Source organism: Coregonus lavaretus (genome assembly GCF_964263955.1).
Source record: "Coregonus lavaretus genome assembly, chromosome: 22".
In the NCBI taxonomy this organism is placed as follows: domain Eukaryota; kingdom Metazoa; phylum Chordata; class Actinopteri; order Salmoniformes; family Salmonidae; genus Coregonus; species Coregonus lavaretus.
The window spans coordinates 12594645-12614878 of NC_140009.1; the positions used below are offsets into that span (position 1 = coordinate 12594645).

General features: G+C 48.4%; 1 protein-coding gene across 1 annotated transcript; it reads right to left on the reverse strand.

The window, feature by feature from the left end:
- Positions 1 to 13425: 13425 nt before the first annotated feature.
- LOC311149515 (amphoterin-induced protein 3) lies at positions 13426 to 14832 on the reverse strand (the record flags this gene model as incomplete). Its single annotated transcript, XM_084186700.1, has 1 exon — positions 13426 to 14832. One exon carries the CDS (start codon positions 14830 to 14832, stop codon positions 13426 to 13428), a length of 1407 nt encoding a protein of 468 aa, XP_084042826.1.
- Between the last annotated feature and the right edge of the window lie 5402 nt (positions 14833 to 20234).

Sequence of the window (20234 nt, forward strand, 5' to 3'; positions counted from 1 at the left end):
TTTCGTGGCAGGAGAGGGCTCTGATGGAGTGGTCTGCTCAGTGTGTGGGTAGATGTTTGGGCGTTTCCGTAGGGGCTACCTCGGTGGAGAGTCCAAACCAGGTGCCCGCATTGCACGTTCCCCCTGAGTATGGGGATTTGGCTATTGCGTTTAGTAAGGCGAGGGCGACGCAGTTGCCGCCCCATAGGCAGGGAGATTGTGCGATAGACCTCCAGGCAGGAGCTGCGCTCCCACGGAGCCATGTGTATCCTCTGTCTCAAGAGGAGAAGAAAGCTATGGAGACTTACATAGAAGAATCTCTGAGACAAGGATACATACGGCCTTCCACTTCCCCTGCGTCCTCGAGTTTCTTTTTTGTGAAGAAAGAGGATGGTGGTTTGCGCCCGTGCATCGATTACCGTGGTCTCAATCAGATTACGGTGAAGTACAGTTATCCACTCCCGCTGATTGCGACCATGACTGAGTCGTTGCATGGGGCGCGTTTCTTCACTAAATTAGATCTCAGGAGCGCGTACAACTTGGTGCGCATCAGGGAGGGCGATGAATGGAAGACAGCCTTTAGTACCACCTCGGGCCATTACGAGTATCTGGTCATGCCATACGGGTTGATGAACGCTCCGTCAGTTTTCCAATCATTCGTGGATGAGATCTTCAGGGACATGCAGGGGCAGGGGGTGGTTGTGTACATTGATGACATTCTCGTGTACTCGCCTACCCGTGTTGAGCATGTGGCCCTGGTGCGTAGAGTGTTGCGGAGGCTGGTGGAGCACGACCTGTATGTGAAGGCAGAGAAGTGTCTGTTTTTCCAGGAGTCGGTCTCCTTTTTGGGGTATCAGTTGTCTGCGTCAGGGGTGAAGATGGAGGTAGACCGGGTGTCGGCCGTGCGTAATTGGCAAACACCAACCACTGTGAAGGAGGTGCAGCAGTTTTTGGGGTTTGCGAATTACTACCGGAGGTTTATCCGGGGTTTTGGACAGGTGGCAGCTCCCATCACGTCTCTTTTGAAGGGGGGTCCGGTGCGTCTGCAGTGGTCAGCCGAGGCGGACAGGGCGTTTGGGAGGCTGAAGGACCTGTTTACCTCGGCCCCGGTGCTGGCGCATCCGGATCCCTCTTTGCCGTTCCAGGTAGAGGTGGACGCGTCAGAGGCCGGTCTAGGAGCCGTGCTTTCACAACGGTCTGGCGCGCCACCTAAACTCCGCCCCTGTGCCTTTTATTCTAAGAAGCTCAGTCCGGCGGAGCGGAACTATGACGTAGGGGACAGGGAGCTGTTAGCCATGGTACAGGCCCTAAAGGTGTGGAGGCACTGGCTTGAGGGGGCTCAACACCCTTTCCTCATTTTGACGGAGCACCGTAACCTGGAGTACATCCGGGCAGCGAGGAGGTTGAACCCTCGCCAGGCAAGATGGAATATGTTCTTGACCAGGTTTACTTTTAAGATCACGTACATCCCTGGGTCACAGAATGGTAAGGCAGATGCGCTGTCTCGGCGGTATGACACGGAGGAGAGGTCCGTGGAGCCCACTCCCATACTGCCGGAGTCGTGTCTGGTGGCACCGGTAGTGTGGGAGGTCGATGCTGAACTCGAGCGGGCGTTACGCACCGACCCTAGTCCTCCACAGTGCCCGGAGGGTCGGAAGTACGTTCCGCTCGAGGTTCGGGATCGATTGATCTATTGGGCTCACACGTCACCCTCCTCTGGACATCCGGGTATCGGCCGGACAGTGCACTGTCTTAGTGCCAAGTACTGGTGGCCCACGTTGGCAAGGGATGTGAGGGTTTATGTTTCCTCCTGCTCGGTGTGCGCCCAGTGTAAGGCGCCTAGACATCTGCCTAGGGGTAAGTTACTACCCCTGCCCGTGCCACAACGACCATGGTCCCACCTCTCGGTGGATTTCCTTACTGACCTTCCTCCTTCACAGGGGAATACCACTATACTGGTCGTTGTGGACCGGTTTTCTAAGGCCTGTCGTTTGCTCCCCATGCCGGGCCTTCCTACCGCCCTGCAAACTGCCGAAGCCCTATTCACCCACGTGTTCCGGCACTACGGGGTACCCGAGGATATTGTGTCTGATCGGGGTCCCCAATTTACCTCCAGAGTCTGGAGGGCCTTTATGGAGCGGTTGGGGGTCTCGGTGAGCCTCACCTCGGGTTACCACCCGGAGAGTAATGGGCAGGTGGAACGTGTAAACCAGGATGTGGGCAGGTTTCTTAGAACATACTGCCAGGACCGGCCGGAGGAGTGGGCAAGGTACGTTCCCTGGGCCGAAATGGCCCAGAATTCCCTACGCCATTCCTCCACTAACCTAACCCCTTTCCAATGTGTGTTAGGTTACCAGCCGGTTCTGGCACCCTGGCAGCAGAGCCAGATCGAGGCTCCTGCGGTGGATGAGTGGGCGAGGCGCTCGGAGGAGACATGGAACGCTGCACACGTCCACCTGCAGCGGGCCCTCCGACGTCATAAGGCGAGCGCTGATCTCCACCGCAGTGAGGGACCGGTGTACGCACCTGGTGATCGAGTCTGGCTCTCTACCAGGAACCTGCCCCTCCGCCTGCCCTGTCGGAAACTGGGTCGGCGGTTTGTAGGGCCATTTAAAGTCCTGGGAAGGTTGAACGAGGTGTGTTATAAATTACAGCTACCTGTTGAATATAAAAGTATTAACCCCTCGTTCCATGTGTCCCTTCTCAGGCCGGTGGTAGCTGGCCCACTCCAAGACAGTGAGATCAGGGAGACTCCTCCGCCCCCATTGGACATCGAGGGGGCACCGGCGTACTCCGTGAGGTCCATCTTGGATTCGAGACGTCGGATGGGGGGTCTCCAGTATCTAGTGGAGTGGGAGGGGTACGGTCCGGAGGAGCGGTGCTGGGTGCCGAGGAGAGACATTTTGGACCCGTCTCTCCTGACGGAATTCCATCGTGGGCACCCGACGCGCCCGGCTCCGCGTCCTCCGGGTCGTCCCAGAGGCCGGAGTCAGCGCACGTCTGGAGCCGCGCGTCAAGGGGGGGGTACTGTCACGGTTTCGGCCGAGGCTGCCTCTCTCCCTTGTTCGGGCAGGCTTCGGCGTTCGTTGTCTCCGGAATACTAGCTGCCACCGTTGTATGTTTCATGTTCGTTTGCTTTTGTCTGAGTGTTGTCACACCTGTTTTCATTTAGTGTCATTAGTGTCCTATTTAGTTCCCGTTGTGTTTGTCAGGTGTTGTGTATTATTGATTGTGTCAGACGTGTTTTCGCTCGGTTGAGCTTCTCTCCACTGCGCTGGAGTTTACGCACCTGTTTGTGCGCTGTTTTGTTTCTTTTTCGCCTTCGTGCGTATTTCGCCTTCGGGCAAGTGTTGTCCGTTTGCCGTGTTTCGGCTTAATACAAGTCTGTTGGATTATCCGTCTGCGTCCTGCGTTTGATTCCGCCACTGCACCTACAGCACGCCTTGACATCATCACTCTCCTGTATTGCAGTGTGGTTGCGGCTTGTTTAAATGTGGTTAGATTGGGTTGCATTTGGATGTGTATTGTGTTCTTGTACATACACTCACCTACGTAGTTATTGGGACAGTGAAGCTAAAACTTTTCAATTGGTTCTATACTCCAGCATTTTGGATTAGAGATTAAATGTTTCATGAGGTGACAGCACAGAATGTCACCTTTGTACACTGCTCAAAAAAATAAAGGGAACACTAAAATAACACATCCTAGATCTGAATGAATGAAATAATCTTATTAAATACTTTTTTCTTTACATAGTTGAATGTGCTGACAACAAAATCACACAAATTATCAATGGAAATCAAATTTATCAACCCATGGAGGTCTGGATTTGGAGTCACCCTCAAAATTAAAGTGGAAAACCACACTATAGGCTGATCCAACTTTGATGTAATGTCCTTAAAACAAGTCAAAATGAGGCTCAGTAGTGTGTGTGGCCTCCACGTGCCTGTATGACCTCCCTACAACGCCTGGGCATGCTCCTGATGAGGTGGCGGATGGTCTCCTGAGGGATCTCCTCCCAGACCTGGACTAAAGCATCCGCCAACTCCTGGACAGTCTGTGGTGCAACGTGGCGTTGGTGGATGGAGCGAGACATGATGTCCCAGATGTGCTCAATTGGATTCAGGTCTGGGGAACGGGCGGGCCAGTCCATAGCATCAATGCCTTCCTCTTGCAGGAACTGCTGACACACTCCAGCCACATGAGTTCTAGCATTGTCTTGCATTAGGAGGAACCCAGGGCCAACCGCACCAGCATATGGTCTCACAAGGGGTCTGAGGATCGCATTTCGGTACCTAATGGCAGTCAGGCTACCTCTGGCGAGCACATGGAGGGCTGTGCGGCCCCCCAAAGAAATGCCACCCCACACCATGACTGACCCACCGCCAAACCGGTCATGCTGGAGGATGTTGCAGGCAGCAGAACGTTCTCCACGGCGTCTCCAGACTCTGTCACGTCTGTCACATGTGCTCAGTGTGAACCTGCTTTCATCTGTGAAGAGCACAGGGTGCCAGTGGCGAATTTGCCAATCTTGGTGTTCTCTGACAAATGCCAAACGTCCTGCACGGTGTTGGGCTGTAGGCACAACCCCCACCTGTGGACGTCGGGCCCTCATACCACCCTCATGGAGTCTGTTTCTGACCGTTTGAGCAGACACATGCACATTTGTGGCCTACTGGAGGTCATTTTGCAGGGCTCTGGCAGTGCTCCTCCTGCTCCTCCTTGCACAAAGGCGGAGGTAGCAGTCCTGCTGCTGGGTTGTTGCCCTCCTACGGCCTCCTCCACGTCTCCTGATGTACTGGCCTGTCTCCTGGTAGCGCCTCCATGCTCTGGACACTACGCTGACAGACACAGCAAACCTTCTTGCCACAGCTCGCATTGATGTGCCATCCTGGATGAGCTGCACTACCTGAGCCACTTGTGTGGGTTGTAGACTCCGTCTCATGCTACCACTAGAGTGAAAGCACCGCCAGCATTCAAAAGTGACCAAAACATCAGCCAGGAAGCATAGGAACTGAGAAGTGGTCTGTGGTCACCACCTGCAAAACCAGTCCTTTATTGGGGGTGTCTTGCTAATTGCCTATAATTTCCACCTGTTGTCTATTCCATTTGCACAACAGCATGTGAAATGTATTGTCAATCAGTGTTGCTTCCTAAGTGGACAGTTTGATTTCACAGAAGTGTGATTGACTTGGAGTTACATTGTGTTGTTTAAGTGTTCCCTTTATTTTTTTGAGCAGTGTATTTGAGGGTATTTCCATACATATGTTTTACCGTTTTAGAAATGAAAGCACTTTATGTATCTAGTCCCCCCATTTTGAAGGTGTCATAAGTACAAATTCACTTTTAGTGTATTACATTTTGTCAAAAGTTTAGTATTTGGTCCCATATTCCTAGCAAGCAATGACTACATCAAGCTTGTGACTCTACAAACTTGTTGGATGCATTTGCAGTTTGTTTAGGTTGTTTCAGATTATGTTGTGCCCAATAGAAATGAATGGTAAATAATGTATTGTGTCATTCTGGAGTCACTTTTATTATAAATAAGAATAGAATATGTTTCGGAACACTTCTACGTTAATGTGGATGCTACCATGATTATGAATTCATTGTGAATTATGTGAGTGAGAAAGTTGGAGGCATAAATATCATACCCCCCAAAAATAAATGCTAACCTCCCCTGTTATTGGTAATGGTGAGAGGTCTTGGGGGTATGATATTTGTGCCTCTAACTTTCTCATAGGAGACAGGCGACTTGAATACCCTGTAGTAGTTTCATATTTTCCAGAGAGCACTTTTGATGTAATATGCAAAGATGCATGTTAGATCCGTTAGGTGATGTCTACCCATTTTCCCATGATTAATCATAAAACCACCACTCAACACCCCGCATGTACAGTGGGGAAAAAAAGTATTTAGTCAGCCACCAATTGTGCAAGTTCTCCCACTTAAAAATATGAGAGAGGCCTGTCATTTTCATCATAGGTACACGTCAACTATGACAGACAAATTGAGAAAAAAAAATCCAGAAAATCACATTGTAGGATTTTTTATGAATTTATTTGCAAATTTTGGTGGAAAATAAGTATTTGGTCACCTACAAACAAGCAAGATTTCTGGCTCTCACAGACCTGTAACTTCTTCTTTAAGAGGCTCCTCTGTCCTCCACTCGTTACCTGTATTAATGGCACCTGTTTGAACTTGTTATCAGTATAAAAGACACCTGTCCACAACCTCAAACAGTCACACTCCAAACTCCACTATGGTCAAGACCAAAGAGCTGTCAAAGGACACCAGAAACAAAATTGTAGACCTGCACCAGGCTGGGAAGACTGAATCTGCAATAGGTAAGCAGCTTGGTTTGAAGAAATCAACTGTGGGAGCAATTATTAGGAAATGGAAGACATACAAGACCACTGATAATCTCCCTCGATCTGGGGCTCCACGCAAGATCTCACCCCGTGGGGTCAAAATGATCACAAGAACGGTGAGCAAAAATCCCAGAACCACACGGGGGGACCTAGTGAATGACCTGCAGAGAGCTGGGACCAAAGTAACAAAGCCTACCATCAGTAATACACTACTCCGCCAGGGACTCAAATCCTGCATTGCCAGACGTGTCCCCCTGCTTAAGCCAGTACATGTCCAGGCCCGTCTGAAGTTTGCTAGAGTGCATTTGGATGATCCAGAAGAGGATTGGGAGAATGTCATATGGTCAGATGAAACCAAAATATAACCTTTTGGTAAAAACTCAACTCATCGTGTTTGGAGGACAAAGAATGCTGAGTTGCATCCAAAGAACACCATACCTACTGTGAAGCATGGGGGTGGAAACTTCATGCTTTGGGGCTGTTTTTCTGCAAAGGGACCAGGACGACTGATCCGTGTAAAGGAAAGAATGAATGGGGCCATGTATCGTGAGATTTTGAGTGAAAACCTCCTTCCATCAGCAAGGGATTTGAAGATGAAACGTGGCTGGGTCTTTTAGCATGACAATGATCCCAAACACACCTCCCGGGCAACGAAGGAGTGGCTTCGTAAGAAGCATTTCAAGGTCCTGGAGTGGCCTAGCCAGTCTCCAGATCTCAACCCCATAGAAAATCTTTGGAGGGAGTTGAAAGTCCGTGTTGCCCAGCGACAGCCCCAAAACATCACTGCTCTAGAGGAGATCTGCATGGAGGAATGGGCCAAAATACCAGCAACAGTGTGTGAAAACCTTGTGAAGACTTACAGAAAACGTTTGACCTGTGTCATTGCCAACAAGGGGTATATAACAAAGTATTGAGAAACTTTTGTTATTGACCAAATACTTATTTTCCACCATAATTTGCAAATAAATTCATAAAAAATCCTACAATATGATTTTCTGAATTCTTTTTTCTCAATTTGTCTGTCATAGTTGACGTGTACCTATGATGAAAATTACAGGCCTCTCTCATCTTTTTAAGTGGGAGAACTTGCACAATTGTTGGCTGACTAAATACTTTTTTTCCCCACTGTACTTGTTCACATTGCAGCCATGCGGATGCCTTAACCGCCACTCTCAAACATCAGAACAGCAGAATAACAGCACTCTCAACCCAGCTATGTGTTTCCTTTAAATGGAGCGCGGGGAAAAAATGTAAGATTAGTGGGATTTAGCAAAGGAACAATTGACAAAGAACCCTGGGTCTATCCCCGTGGTAATCTCCGTAAAACCTGACCCTAGTTCATGTCATCTCTCATGCAATAGCCCTGTCCTCCCTGACAAAACAACTGGTCATGAATAACAGAGACTAAATACAGTGTTATTGCTAGTGGGTTGGGGGAGTGGCAGGGAGATTAGGTAATGCTTACAGGGAGAATGACCTGCGTGTGTGTGTGTGTATATATATATGTGTATATGTATATGTATATGTATGGATGTGTGTGTGTGTGTATATATGTGTATATATATATATATATATATATATATATATATATATATATGTGTATGTATGTATTATTTATTTATTTGATATTTATTTATTGTCACCAGTGATGCTGGTCCCCCAGTCCAGGGCCATCTTTGAAAAGGTGCTGACATCATGTATTAACCAACACCCAATTCTGATATTTTTTCCACTAATTGGTCTTTTGACCAATACATCAGATCTTTTTCAGAGCTGATCTGATTGGTCAAAAGACCAATTAGTGAAAAAAAAGATCAGAATTCGGCTGCCTAAACGAGCTGTCTAAATGCAGCTTCTGTAGTTTGTAAATAGTTTGTGAGGGTGATGTTTAGAAAAAAATCCCTTGAGATTGGAGTGGTGATGCTTTGTATTCATTCTAAGTGGGCATGTCTGCATGATGTCATGAAATCAGGTGCTCTCTATTTCTACACTAAGCATTTATTGTGATGATGATGGGGTTCAAGATGATGATGATTATAATTAGCAGAGACTGATCGTCACCCTCTCAGATTCAGACCGCACAATGATCATTTAATTAAAGATGTAACATTAATCAAAGACATGTTCTCTGACTGACTTTCCTTTGAGATACAGTATGTCAGATTGCGATGTATGGCTACTTGTGACATCTCCTTGACATTATAGAAAGTCTTACATTTAATCGTATGCAATCTCAATCCAATCCTCAGCACCTTCCTTCCTTCCTAAAGTTTGCATCCAGATTAAACAACATCTGAAGACATTGGTTAGTTAGAGGACTTCTTTGTGGAGGCTTAGACGAAGAGATGTATTTATTTTTCCTTGAAATCACTCCTTGTCTGGCCAGGTTATGAAAATCCCTTAATCTCTATCCACCCATATGTCATCTCTGAACTCTTTGCCATTGACCTAATGTTCTCACAGGCAGCGGCTTTTGCTGTGCTGAATTATCCTATCACAGCTCTACATGCATGTCTGTGTGTGTCTGCCTCCATTTTTAGTTTTACCCATTTCTGATACTGCAGCATGTGAGCCTGCCATTTGAAGCATGCTAGATTAAAACAACAAAACAAGGCAAAAACAAACCAGCACATTTCGCTTCAGATTTGCTTGGAGAAAGTGGCAGCGCGCCATCGTAGCATTTATCACTTCAACTCCCAGTTGTGTGGCGTTAGTACCAAAATGTTGCAAGTGTTCAGCGCTGATGGATCAAAGAGATGCAGCCTTTGTGGGCTATTCCAGTTGGTGGTGTGTTTTAAGGGCTTGTTGTTGTCACGTTCGTTGAATGACGGGTCAGACCAAGGCGCAGCGTGATATACGTACATGTTTATTAACGTAATAAACACTCGACTTAACAATAAATGAAACGAAACGTGAAGTCCAAGGTAGCACACACAACATACCTTACAAGGAACAAGATCCCACAACCCACTAGTGCCAATAGGCTGCCTAAGTATGATCCCCAATCAGAGACAACGAGCTACAGCTGCCTCTGATTGGGAACCACACTGGCCAACATAGATCTACACATAATAGATCGAAACATAGAAAACACACAACAAACAATATACACACCCTGACTCAACATTTAAGCATCCCCTGAGTCAGGGCGTGACAGTACCCCCCCCAAAGGTGCGGACTCCGACCGCGCCACATAAACATAACAGGGTAGGGGCCGGGTGGGCATTCCACCTCGGAGGCGGATCTGGCTCGGGGCGTGACGACCTCTCACTCTCCGCCTCCCTGTTGCGCCCCTGGTCTGGTCTGGACCTCGGCGCGCTGCTTTCCCTCTCCTTCCTCCCACGATACGCCAGGCCCTGTCTGGACCCTGGTGTGGGAGACCCCGAACCTGGAGAGGGGCTGACGTCATGGTCTGGACTGGAGCCGCTGACCGGAGCTGGACTGGGCACCGGTGGAGCGGACTGCTCTGGCTCCGGAGTGGAGCCGCTGACCGGAGCTGGATCAGGCACCGGTGGAGCGGACTACTCTGGCTCCGGAGTGGAGCCGCTGACCGGAGCTGGACTTGAACCCGGTGGAGCGGACTGCTCCGGCTCCGGAGTGGCGCAGCTGACCGGAGCTGGATCAGTCACCGGTGGAGCGGACTGCTCTGGCTCCGGAGTGGAGCAGCTGACCGGAGCTGGATTAGGCACCGGTGGAGCGGACTGCTCTGGCTCCGGAGTGGAACAGCTGACCGGCACTGGATCAGGCACCGGTGGAGCGGACTGCTCTGGCTCCGGAGTGGAGCAGCTGACCGGTGCCGGACCAGGCACCGGTGGAACGGGCACGGGCCGTGCCGGACTGGACAAACGCACCACTGGTCTGGTGCAAGGAGCAGGCACGGGCCGGACCGGACTAGGAACACGCACCACTGGCTTGGTGCGAGGAACAGGAACGGGCCGGGCCGGACTGGCGACGCGCACCACTGGTTTGGTGCGATGAGCAGGAACAGGCCGGGCCGGGCTGGCGACGCGCACCACTGACTTGGTGCGAGGAGCCGGAACAGGCCAGGCCGGGCTGGCGACGCGCACCACCGGCTTGGTGCGAGGAGCAGGTACAGGCCGGGCCGGGCTGGCGACGCGCAACACTGGCTTGGTGCGAGGAGCAGGAACAGGCCGGGCCGGGCTGGCGACGCGCACCACTGACTTGGTGCGAGGAGCCGGAACAGGCCAGGCCGGGCTGGCGACGCGCACCACTGGCTTGGTGCGAGGAGCAGGAATAGGCCGGGCCGGGCCGGGCTGGCGACGCGCACCACTGGCTTGGTGCGAGGAGCCGGAACAGGCCGGGCCGGGTTGGCGACGCGCACCACTGGCTTGGTGCGAGGAGCAGGAACAGGCCGGGCCGGGCTGGCGACGCACACCACTGGCTTGGTGCGAGGATCAGGAACAGGCCGGGCTGGCGACGCGCACCACTGGCTTGGTGCGAGGAGCAGGAACAGGCCGGGCCGGGCTGGCGACGCGCACCACTGGCTTGGTGCGAGGCGCAGGAACAGGCCTGGCCAGGCTGGCGACGCGCACCACTGGCTTGGTGCGAGGAGCAGGAACGTGCCGGACCAGACTGTGAAGGCGGACTGGAGGTCTGGAGCGGAGAGCTGGCACAAGCCATCCTGGCTGGATGCCCATCTTCGCACGGCACGTGCGTGGTGCAAGCACAGAACGTACAGGACTGTGCCGGCGCACTGGCGACACAGTACGTAGCTCTGCATAACACGGAGCTTGCCCAGTCATACGCTTCCTCGCGTGAGTACGGGGAGTTGGCTCTGCTCTAACCCTAGGCTCCGCCAACCACCCCGTGTGCCCCCCAATTTTTTTTTTCTTGGGGCTGCTTCTCGGGCTTCCTCCTCGACCGGCCTCCTCCGTGTTGCCGTTGCTCCTCTCCTGCCTGGGCATCTACCTTAGCCCATGGTCCTCTCCCCGCAAATATCTCTTCCCATGACCACAAATCGGCCACCTGTGACATGGCCATTTGCTCCGCCTGGGCACGCTGCTTGGTCCTGGTTTGGTGGGATCTTCTGTCACGTTCGTTGAATGACGGGTCAGACCAAGGCGCAGCGTGATATACGTACATGTTTATTAACGTAATAAACACTCGACAAAACAATAAACGAAACGAAACGTGAAGTGCAAGGTAGCACACACAACATACCTTACAAGGAACAAGATCCCACAACCCACTAGTGCCAATAGGCTGCCTAAGTATGATCCCCAATCAGAGACAACGAGCTACAGCTGCCTCTGATTGGGAACCACACCGGCCAACATCGAAGTCGGTACCGTCGATGTGCCAAATTCTGTTTGTAGCATCCGAATCATTGACTAATGTCAAAACCTTGTTTGACTGTCTTTTTTTGCTATACATGAATGTGTTATTCAATGCGTTTCTCTAGGCTATAGTAATAAAGGCCAAATTAAATATTTTATCAAATCATATTTTTGATACCTAAAGGGGTCCTAAATGATCCATAACATGCAGTCCAATCTTTCAAAGTGTGACTAGCCTCTTTTCCTACAGTCTTCATATTCTTGCTGAACTTTGTCTTTAATATTTTAATGCATTATGTCCGTTTTTTTGGTATTTTTATTTATTTTTACATACTCAGTCCCAACAATGGCAAGTACACACTTTCATTTCAAATTTGGGATCAGGAGTTTGTATAGAGTACCTAAATGGTTAATATCAAAGTGGATGCATTAACTTTACAGAATTAATGTTAACTATATAACAAAATATAATACATTTCCTCCAACTCTCTTCTAGTTGTAATATTTATTTCGCTTTCCTAGATATAGAAACATTTGCTTTACATCGATAGGCTACATCTACCTGATGCACTGGGAAACTGCTAGCTTTTATTGTGCAGTTTTATAGCCAATCTCATGCTATTCTTCACATTTTGCCATGACGCTGAGAGAAAATGTTGCTTTTTTAAGCTCATTTCCTGCAATTCTACACATATTGTCATGGAGAAGAAAGGAAAATGTGTAGTTTTATAGCTAATTGCATGCTATCCTACACATTTTGCAATGAGGCTGAGAGAATTGACATTTTTACAGATTATATGTCTATAAACCCTTCAAGTTCCAGAATGGGGTGAAAATGGCAGCCATATTGGTCAGGGAGAAATCCAAACCAGTCTAATTGGAATGATTGGCAGTAGAGGCAAATTATTTTATACAATATCTTATCACAGCACTGGTAAACCATGGTTGACCAACTCCCTGACCAAAATGGCTGACATTTATCCCATCATAAGAAGCTTCATGTGCATTCTAGTATAGTAATTCCTAATTCTATGGGGGCGTGTGGTACGCCAGTGACCGGATATACTCACGCTTAACTTTAATCCCATGAAAAAAAAAATTATATTGCAAAAGCTCTCTATTGCTCTAACAGCTTTCGTGGATGTCAGCCAAGTCCAAAATGTCCCAATAGGACTCTTCTTCAGTGTTCCCCAATTCTGTTCCAGCCCTTTCACCCGAATGTGTCCGCTCATACACTCCCATCCATTTATGGATTTAAAAGGAATTAACTAATGTAATAGGAAATCTGTCTACAATCTTCCCATGCTTACACCAATGCAATATTTCTACACTTCAGGGAAAAGGGAGGACAATGCTTTTGGAGTTCATGATTTTAAGGAAAGCAGATAAGTCTCTCCAGCGCCAGAGTTCATGCCATTCAATGGCTGAATTCAATTAACTTTGCTCTAACCCTCCACAATAGCATGGGCAGAAATATACGGTCTAATCCTGCCAAACTCAACACCTGGTCTTCAATGAGACAAAGAGGAGAGGAAAGAGGAGGAACATTAGTTAGAGCCCTTATACAGACCTGTGAGGGTCTCTCTTTCACACTCTCTCCAGGGCTTAGTGATAATTTCTGAGTATAGTCCGGTTAGATGAAGCCTTCCACCAGAGAAAGAGGAACAAGGATGTCATTATAGTGTTCCATTTAGACCACCTGTTACATGTCTATTTTAAGTCAGGGGCTCAATTGTTTAAAGTGCTATTTTTCAGCGACAGGCTCTCAGATAAATTAACTAGGTGAGTCCACTGGTGTCCCACTCCCACTGCAGCGTTGGTTGCTCCGTGGCCATCAGAGGCTCCATGAACACCACGTGCTTGTTGATGCTGGCCTTGGTTGGGTCCCTGTGGCTCAGTGAGGGGGAGAAGATGGAGGCCAGGGTGTCTGGGTCGTAGGCTGGGATGGGGATGGCCGGGGGCAGGGGCTGCTTACAGCACCCACAGCGGCAGGGCGTTAGGTAGAGGTACATTAGGATGATTACAAGGGTGACCACACAACCCAGCAAGGTGGTGTAGCCCGTGTTGAAGGTGTCAGGCATGGCGTGGACCACGGTGACATTCACCTCCCTGGTTGCGTTCAGCATGTGTTTGTAGTCCAGGGCCGTACACACGTAGACTCCCGAGTCGTTTACCTTGGCTGCTGGGATCTCCAAGGTCCCGTTAGGGAACACGTTGATGAGGGTGTCGTTGAAGCTCGTCTGGGTCAGGTACTCCTGATTGGGCGAGACCCACGTGTATGACAGCTCTTTACCTCGGAGGGAGGTTTGGCAGTCCAGACGGACCCTCTCCCCCTCGTTCACCATGAGGTTGGAGAGGAAAACAGCCACAGGCAGAGAGACCACCTTCCCCACCGTGCAGTTTTGGAAGTAGAGGGAGTGTCGGAGGAATCGGACTGAGGCACGCGGCTCGCCGTAAATCAGACAGGTGTGCTCGTCTGTGAAGTCCCTGACAGAGTCGAAGCCCCTCTGCTCCCAGCGCCAGAACACACTGTACATGGAACACTCACACACCAGAGAGTTGTTATGGAGGTACAACCCCTTCTGCACTGACCCCGGCAGAGCCTTCACATCCTCCCAGGGTAGCGTGGTCAGACGGTTGGAGGACAGGTCCAGCATGGTGAGAAACGGATGACTGTGGTCCTGTATGGAAAAGAAAGGGAATTCTGTGATTTGGTTCAGGCTGAAGTAGGCCTTCCTGAGGCTGCTCAGACCGCTCAGCGTCCCGCCCTCTACGCGGGTGATACGGTTGTTGTAGAGCAGCAGTTCCTCCAGCCTCCACAGACCCTGCAGGAAGTGCTGCTCCAGCACCCGCAGCCTGTTGGAGGACAGGTCCAGGTGGCGGAGGCTGGAGGCATTGTGGAAGACCCCATGGCCCAGGGTCGTGAGCTGATTGTTTGCCAGGTGGAGGGTGTCCAGTTTGGGCAGGTTGGAGAAGCTGCCGGGGCCCAGCCAGCCCAGCCGGTTGTAGCTGAGGTCCAGGGTAGCGGTGGTGGGGGGCAGAAGGAGGGGCAGTCTGGTGAGGCCCTGTGAACCACAGCTCAGTGTGTCTGAGGTGCAGAGACAGATGGAGGGGCAGGTTCCCTCGATGGAGTGGAGGAGGAGACATAGCAGCACTACAGTGTCTGGAGCGAAGAGAGAAGTCATTCTGCTCTGGCCCGGTCCCCTAGGGAGGAAAAATATTTGTTATGTAAATGGGGCTCCCTGGTTGAATGAATTCAGTAGAAAGACATTGTAATAGTCACTGGTCATTGACAATGGTCAGAATACTTTTACAAGGCTAGGAATGGAACAGAGAGTATAAACCATGAAAAGCCTTTCATCTATAGTTTTATCATGCATGCACTCCATTTTGTTACCCAGGGATACGGAATGTAAAAAAAATTACGATTATCTTATCACATGAATATTTCTTATTGTAAAGTGTAACTGACACATTTTGTTTAGGAAGAAACAAACATAGTCACAGCAGTAACAACTCTTTGAGATATCCTGATGCATGTTTTTCTCGAATGTTCTGACTATGTAGTCGAGTAGTAGTACTAGAGTCGAAAAACCAAGGGTTGATAAAGGGAATAGCAGTTCATTTTACCTGATGAGTACATTCCCTCTCTGTACCAGTGAATCAAAGGTTTATCATCCTCACCAAAAAGCAATTAAAACACCATCGCTGCCACTGATTTAATAAGTGTCATGAATCAGATTTTAAAAAAACATGAAGTTATTCAGACCATCAGATTCACTCTACCACACCTCCAAGACCCGCTAAAACTAACTGCTCAAACAGCACGGAATCCTGACTGTTTGTTTTGTCTCTTTCCCCAAAGTACTATTTAATTAGAAGCAATCCTTCACACGAGTATCCAACTGTTCTGTCTAACTTCAGGACTTGTCCTTTTCCCAAAAGTAGTACTTCACGTTAAGCAATCCACAGGTATCCAACTGTCCATTCCGAAGTGAGAGCTTCTGATCCCTCTCCTCTGCCAGAATCCTGAGCAGAGATGCCACTCTCCTCTCCTCTATCACTCACTCAGTCTCTCTGTTAAAGTTGCTCTGAGGGCTTTATCCGTCCGCCAAATGTGAGCGGTGCTTTATAAAAAAAAACCTGCAGTGCTATGCAGTGTGTTACAAACACCACACAGCTCACTTCATCTCCGACAATCCCCTCCTCCTACTGACTGTCATTTAAAGCACTGCCCTGTCTCCCTCACTGTCATCTTTAAATAATGATGCTTTCCCTCCTTACGCACTACTGCTATGTTTCTCTCAATTCAATTCAATAGACTTTATTGACATGGCAAATTAAATCACTTGCATTGTCAAAGTACACATATAACAACAATTGTTGGACTAACAGTAATAAGGTAACAATAATAGTAGTAGTGATAATGACTTTAACATTAACAGCAACTACAATGAGAATAATAATGAATTAAAGTAATAGTATGCTAGTTTTATGCCACATGGCATGAAAGCCAAAACAAAACAAAATGGCAAATACTATTGTTACATTGAACTTTTCACTGGTCATCCCTCAGATTATGGCAGGAGGCCGCATATTTGGCTGCACATTTTTTATTTTCTTGATATTTTATAGCTTCAAATTCTTTGCAATGAATTATAATTTTGGGAAAGAAAGATTATCTTAGGTCTGAGTATTTGTTACAGTGTAATAGGAAATGCAGCTCTGTCCCTACCTCTCCCTGGGGACAGAGTTAGCACAGCCTGTCCTCTCTGGGCAGACAGGTTTGCCTGTGATCACCGGTCTCTATGGCCAGGCTGTGCTCACTGTGTCTGTGTGTCTCTCGCTCCCTCTGTCCCCTTCCCACTTTCAACATAACTCCTGTGACTCCCTTTCTGCCATTAACAGACGATGGGGGATTGGGCGTTTAAAACATGAAATATTCAATACAGTGGCCATTGACTTGTTGACAGTGTTCTACTTGATAACTGTTAGAATTGATAAATTGACTGAATCCCAGAGGATTAAGAGAGGGATATACAGTACATGTATGTAAACCCCCGATGTCTGTCTTGTCTTGCTCTCGCTCTCGCTCTCGCTCTCGCTCTCTCTCTCTCGCTCTTGCTCTCTCTGTCTCTTTGTCTCTCTCTCTCTCTTTCTTTCTTTCTTAATTTTTTTTTTGTGGGGTTGTAGTCATTAATGCTTCTCTCTCCACATAATAATAATAATAATACGCCATTTAGCAGACGCTTTTATCCAAAGCGACTTACAGTCATGTGTGCATACATTTTTACGTATGGGTGGTCCCGGGGATCGATCCCACTACCCTGGCGTTACAAGCGCCATGCTCTACCAATTGAGCTACAGAGACCCATCCTTTTCTCTGTGTGGACTTGGCAGGAAGATGTCTATTCCTCTCCACCCACCTCTCCTCTGCACTGTGGGTTTCTGTCTCTTACTCATCTATACCTCCTCCTTCTCTCCTCTCTCTCCCCATCATTCCCATCCTCTGTGGATGTCTTTGATCCCCTCCCCTCTCTCTAGCTCTCTCCCCTCTCTCTGAGTTTGGCTCTCTCTTGCCTCTTTCTCACTCTCTGCTTTCTTCCCTTCCCTCCACCTCTTTCTCTGTCTCTCTGTATCTCTCTCTGTATCTCTCTCTGTCTCTCTCTCTGTCTCTCTCTCTGTCTCTCTCTCTCTGTCTCTCTCTCTGTCTCTCTCTCTCTGTCTCTCTGTCTCTCTGTCTGTCTGTCTGTCTGTCTGTCTGTCTGTCTGTCTGTCTGTCTGTCTCTCTCTCTCTCTCTCTCTCTCTCTCTCTCTCTCTCTCTCTCTCTCTCTCTCTCTCTCTCTCTCTCTCTCTCTTTGTCTCTCTGTCTCTCTGTCTCTCTCTCTCTCTGTATGTCTCTGTGGATTTGGCTGGATAGATGCAGTCTATGCCTTTTGGTCACGGTGGTCCTGACAGCTCTGATTTCTGTCACAGTGCATTAGGTTTACCTCCCAGCGACCACCTCCGCACTATACCTCATCGCCAGTGGGCCCATCCTGACTCCCACTCACTCACACATCCACAGAGTGCCAACCTGAGCCAGCCACGGGTGTAATGATGCATTTGGGTGAGGCTTACTGACAAAAGGTGAACAGAAGGGAGCAGATGAGGATGGGGATTGGCTCCACACCTGTAGCTGTAGGACATCAGGAATCCGATTTACAATCCGTGAGATTTGTTTGATTATTAATTTTTGGGGGAGTGAAATGTAATCCTTTGGTATTTGTGTTGCTCCAGGACAACCGTTTGTGTAGGTGTTTTGGTTTCAATAGTGGGTTAAAGATACTTTTATTATACTCCATGTTTATGCATTGGGCATATCACTGCCATGGATAGATGAGAGAATTACACACAATCTTGCCCCAAGGTTGTCGTTGTCAGTCAGCTTGGCAGAGACACATGAGATACACCCACCCGCAAATCACACATGCAGTACTTGCATACATTACATGTGCTTAAAAGTATTCCAAAAGACCTTGAAGGTGTTATTTTGAATGTGATTTGTCCAATCTTATCCAAATAGTGATCTAGTTTATCTAATATGATGGCTGTATAGAGATATAGCTGTTTAAGACAAAAGTATATTGACGATGTAAAAGTACATTTTATAATGTAAATATTCTTAAATTAACTGCTCCCACAATATAGATGGGGGCCTTAATCCCATAAATGATAGTGTGCCAATGTGTTCATCCCTGTGGATGAGCTATAGAACTCTGTTTGAGAGCTGGTTCTTTCAAGTGATGTCTGCTCTGTGTAGACGTGCTTCTCAGTCAGGTCGAATGAATCTCTCACTATATGACAGTTGTGTTTGATATTTTGACAGCTATAACAGAGGGATCATGATCATGCTTCATGCCCTGTTGGGTGTAATGTTATTTTAGCCTGTAGCCTCTGTCCATGCATTGGACATTTTAGGTTCTTGTGATTTAATGCATATTGAATTATATATTATAAAAAATGTAGTTGTCATAAAAGGGAAATCTATTCCTGATTTAGAGAATACTAAGTGATGGGTAACCCCATTCAGCTCCAGTGACCTATTACAATACAATACATCAAACTCAGCAAAAAAAGAAACGTCCCTTTTTCAGGACCCTGTCTTTCAAAGATCATTCTTAAACATTCAAAAAACTTCACAGATCTTAATTGTAAAGGGTTTAAACACTGTTTCCCATGCTTGTTCAATTAACCATTAACAATTAATGAACATGCACCTGTGGAACGTTCATTAAGACACTAACAGCTTACAGACGGTAGGCAATTAAGGTCACAGTTATGAAAACTTAGGACACTAAAGAGGCATTTCTACGGACTCTGAAAAACACCAAAAGAAAGATGCCCAGGGTCCCTGTGTGAACGTGCCTTAGGCATGCTGCAAGGAGGCATGAGGACTGCGGATGTGGCCAGGGCAATAAATTGCAATGTCCGTGCTGTTAGACGCCTAAGACAACGCTACAGGGAGACAGGACGGACAGCTGATCGTCCTCGCAGTGGCAGACCACGTGTAACAACACCTGCACAGGATCAGTACATCTGAACATCACACCTGCGGGACAGGTACAGGATGGCAACAACAACTGCTGAGTTACACCAGGAACGCACAATCCCTCCATCAGTGCTCAGACTGTCCTCAATAGGCTGAGAGAGGCTGGACTGAGGGATTGTAGGCCTGTTGTAAGGCAGGTCCTCACCAGACATCACCGGCAACAACGTCGCCTATGTGCACAAACCCACCGTCGCTGGACCAGACAGGACTGGCAAAAGGTGCTCTTCACTGATGAGTCGCAGATTTGTCTCACCAGGGGTGATGGTCGGATTTGCGTTTATCGTCGAAGGAATGAGCGTTACACTGAGGCCTGTACTCTGGAGCGGGATCGATTTGGAGGTGGAGGGTCCGTCATGGTCTGGGGCAGTGTGTCACAGCATCATCGGACTGAGCTTGTTGTCATTGCAGGCAATCTCAATGCTGTGCGTTACAGGGAAGACATCCTCCTCCCTCATGTGGTACCCTTTCTGCAGGCTCATCCTGACATGACCCTCCAGCATGACAATGCCACCAGCCATACTGCTCGTTCTGTGCGTGATTTCCTGCAAGACAGGAATGTCAGTGTTCTGCCATGGCCAGCGAAGAGCCCGGATCTCAATCCCATTGAGCACGTCTGGGACCTGTTGGATCGGAGGGTGAGGGCTAGGGCCATTCCCCCCAGAAATGTCTGGGAACTTGCAGGTGCCTTGGTGGAAGAGTGTGGTAACATCTCACAGCAAGAACTGGCACATCTGGTGCAGTCCATGAGGACGAGATGCACTGCAGTACTTAATGCAGCTGGTGGCCACACCAGATACTGACTGTTACTTTTGATTTTGACCCCCCCTTTGTTCAGGGACACATTATTCAATTTCTGTTAGTCACATCTTGTTATGTTCATACAAATATTTACACATGTTAAGTTTGCTGAAAATAAACGCAGTTGACAGTGAGAGGACGTTTCTTTTTTTGCTGAGTTTAGAACCCAATTGCCTATTGGCCTACACAATGGGTCC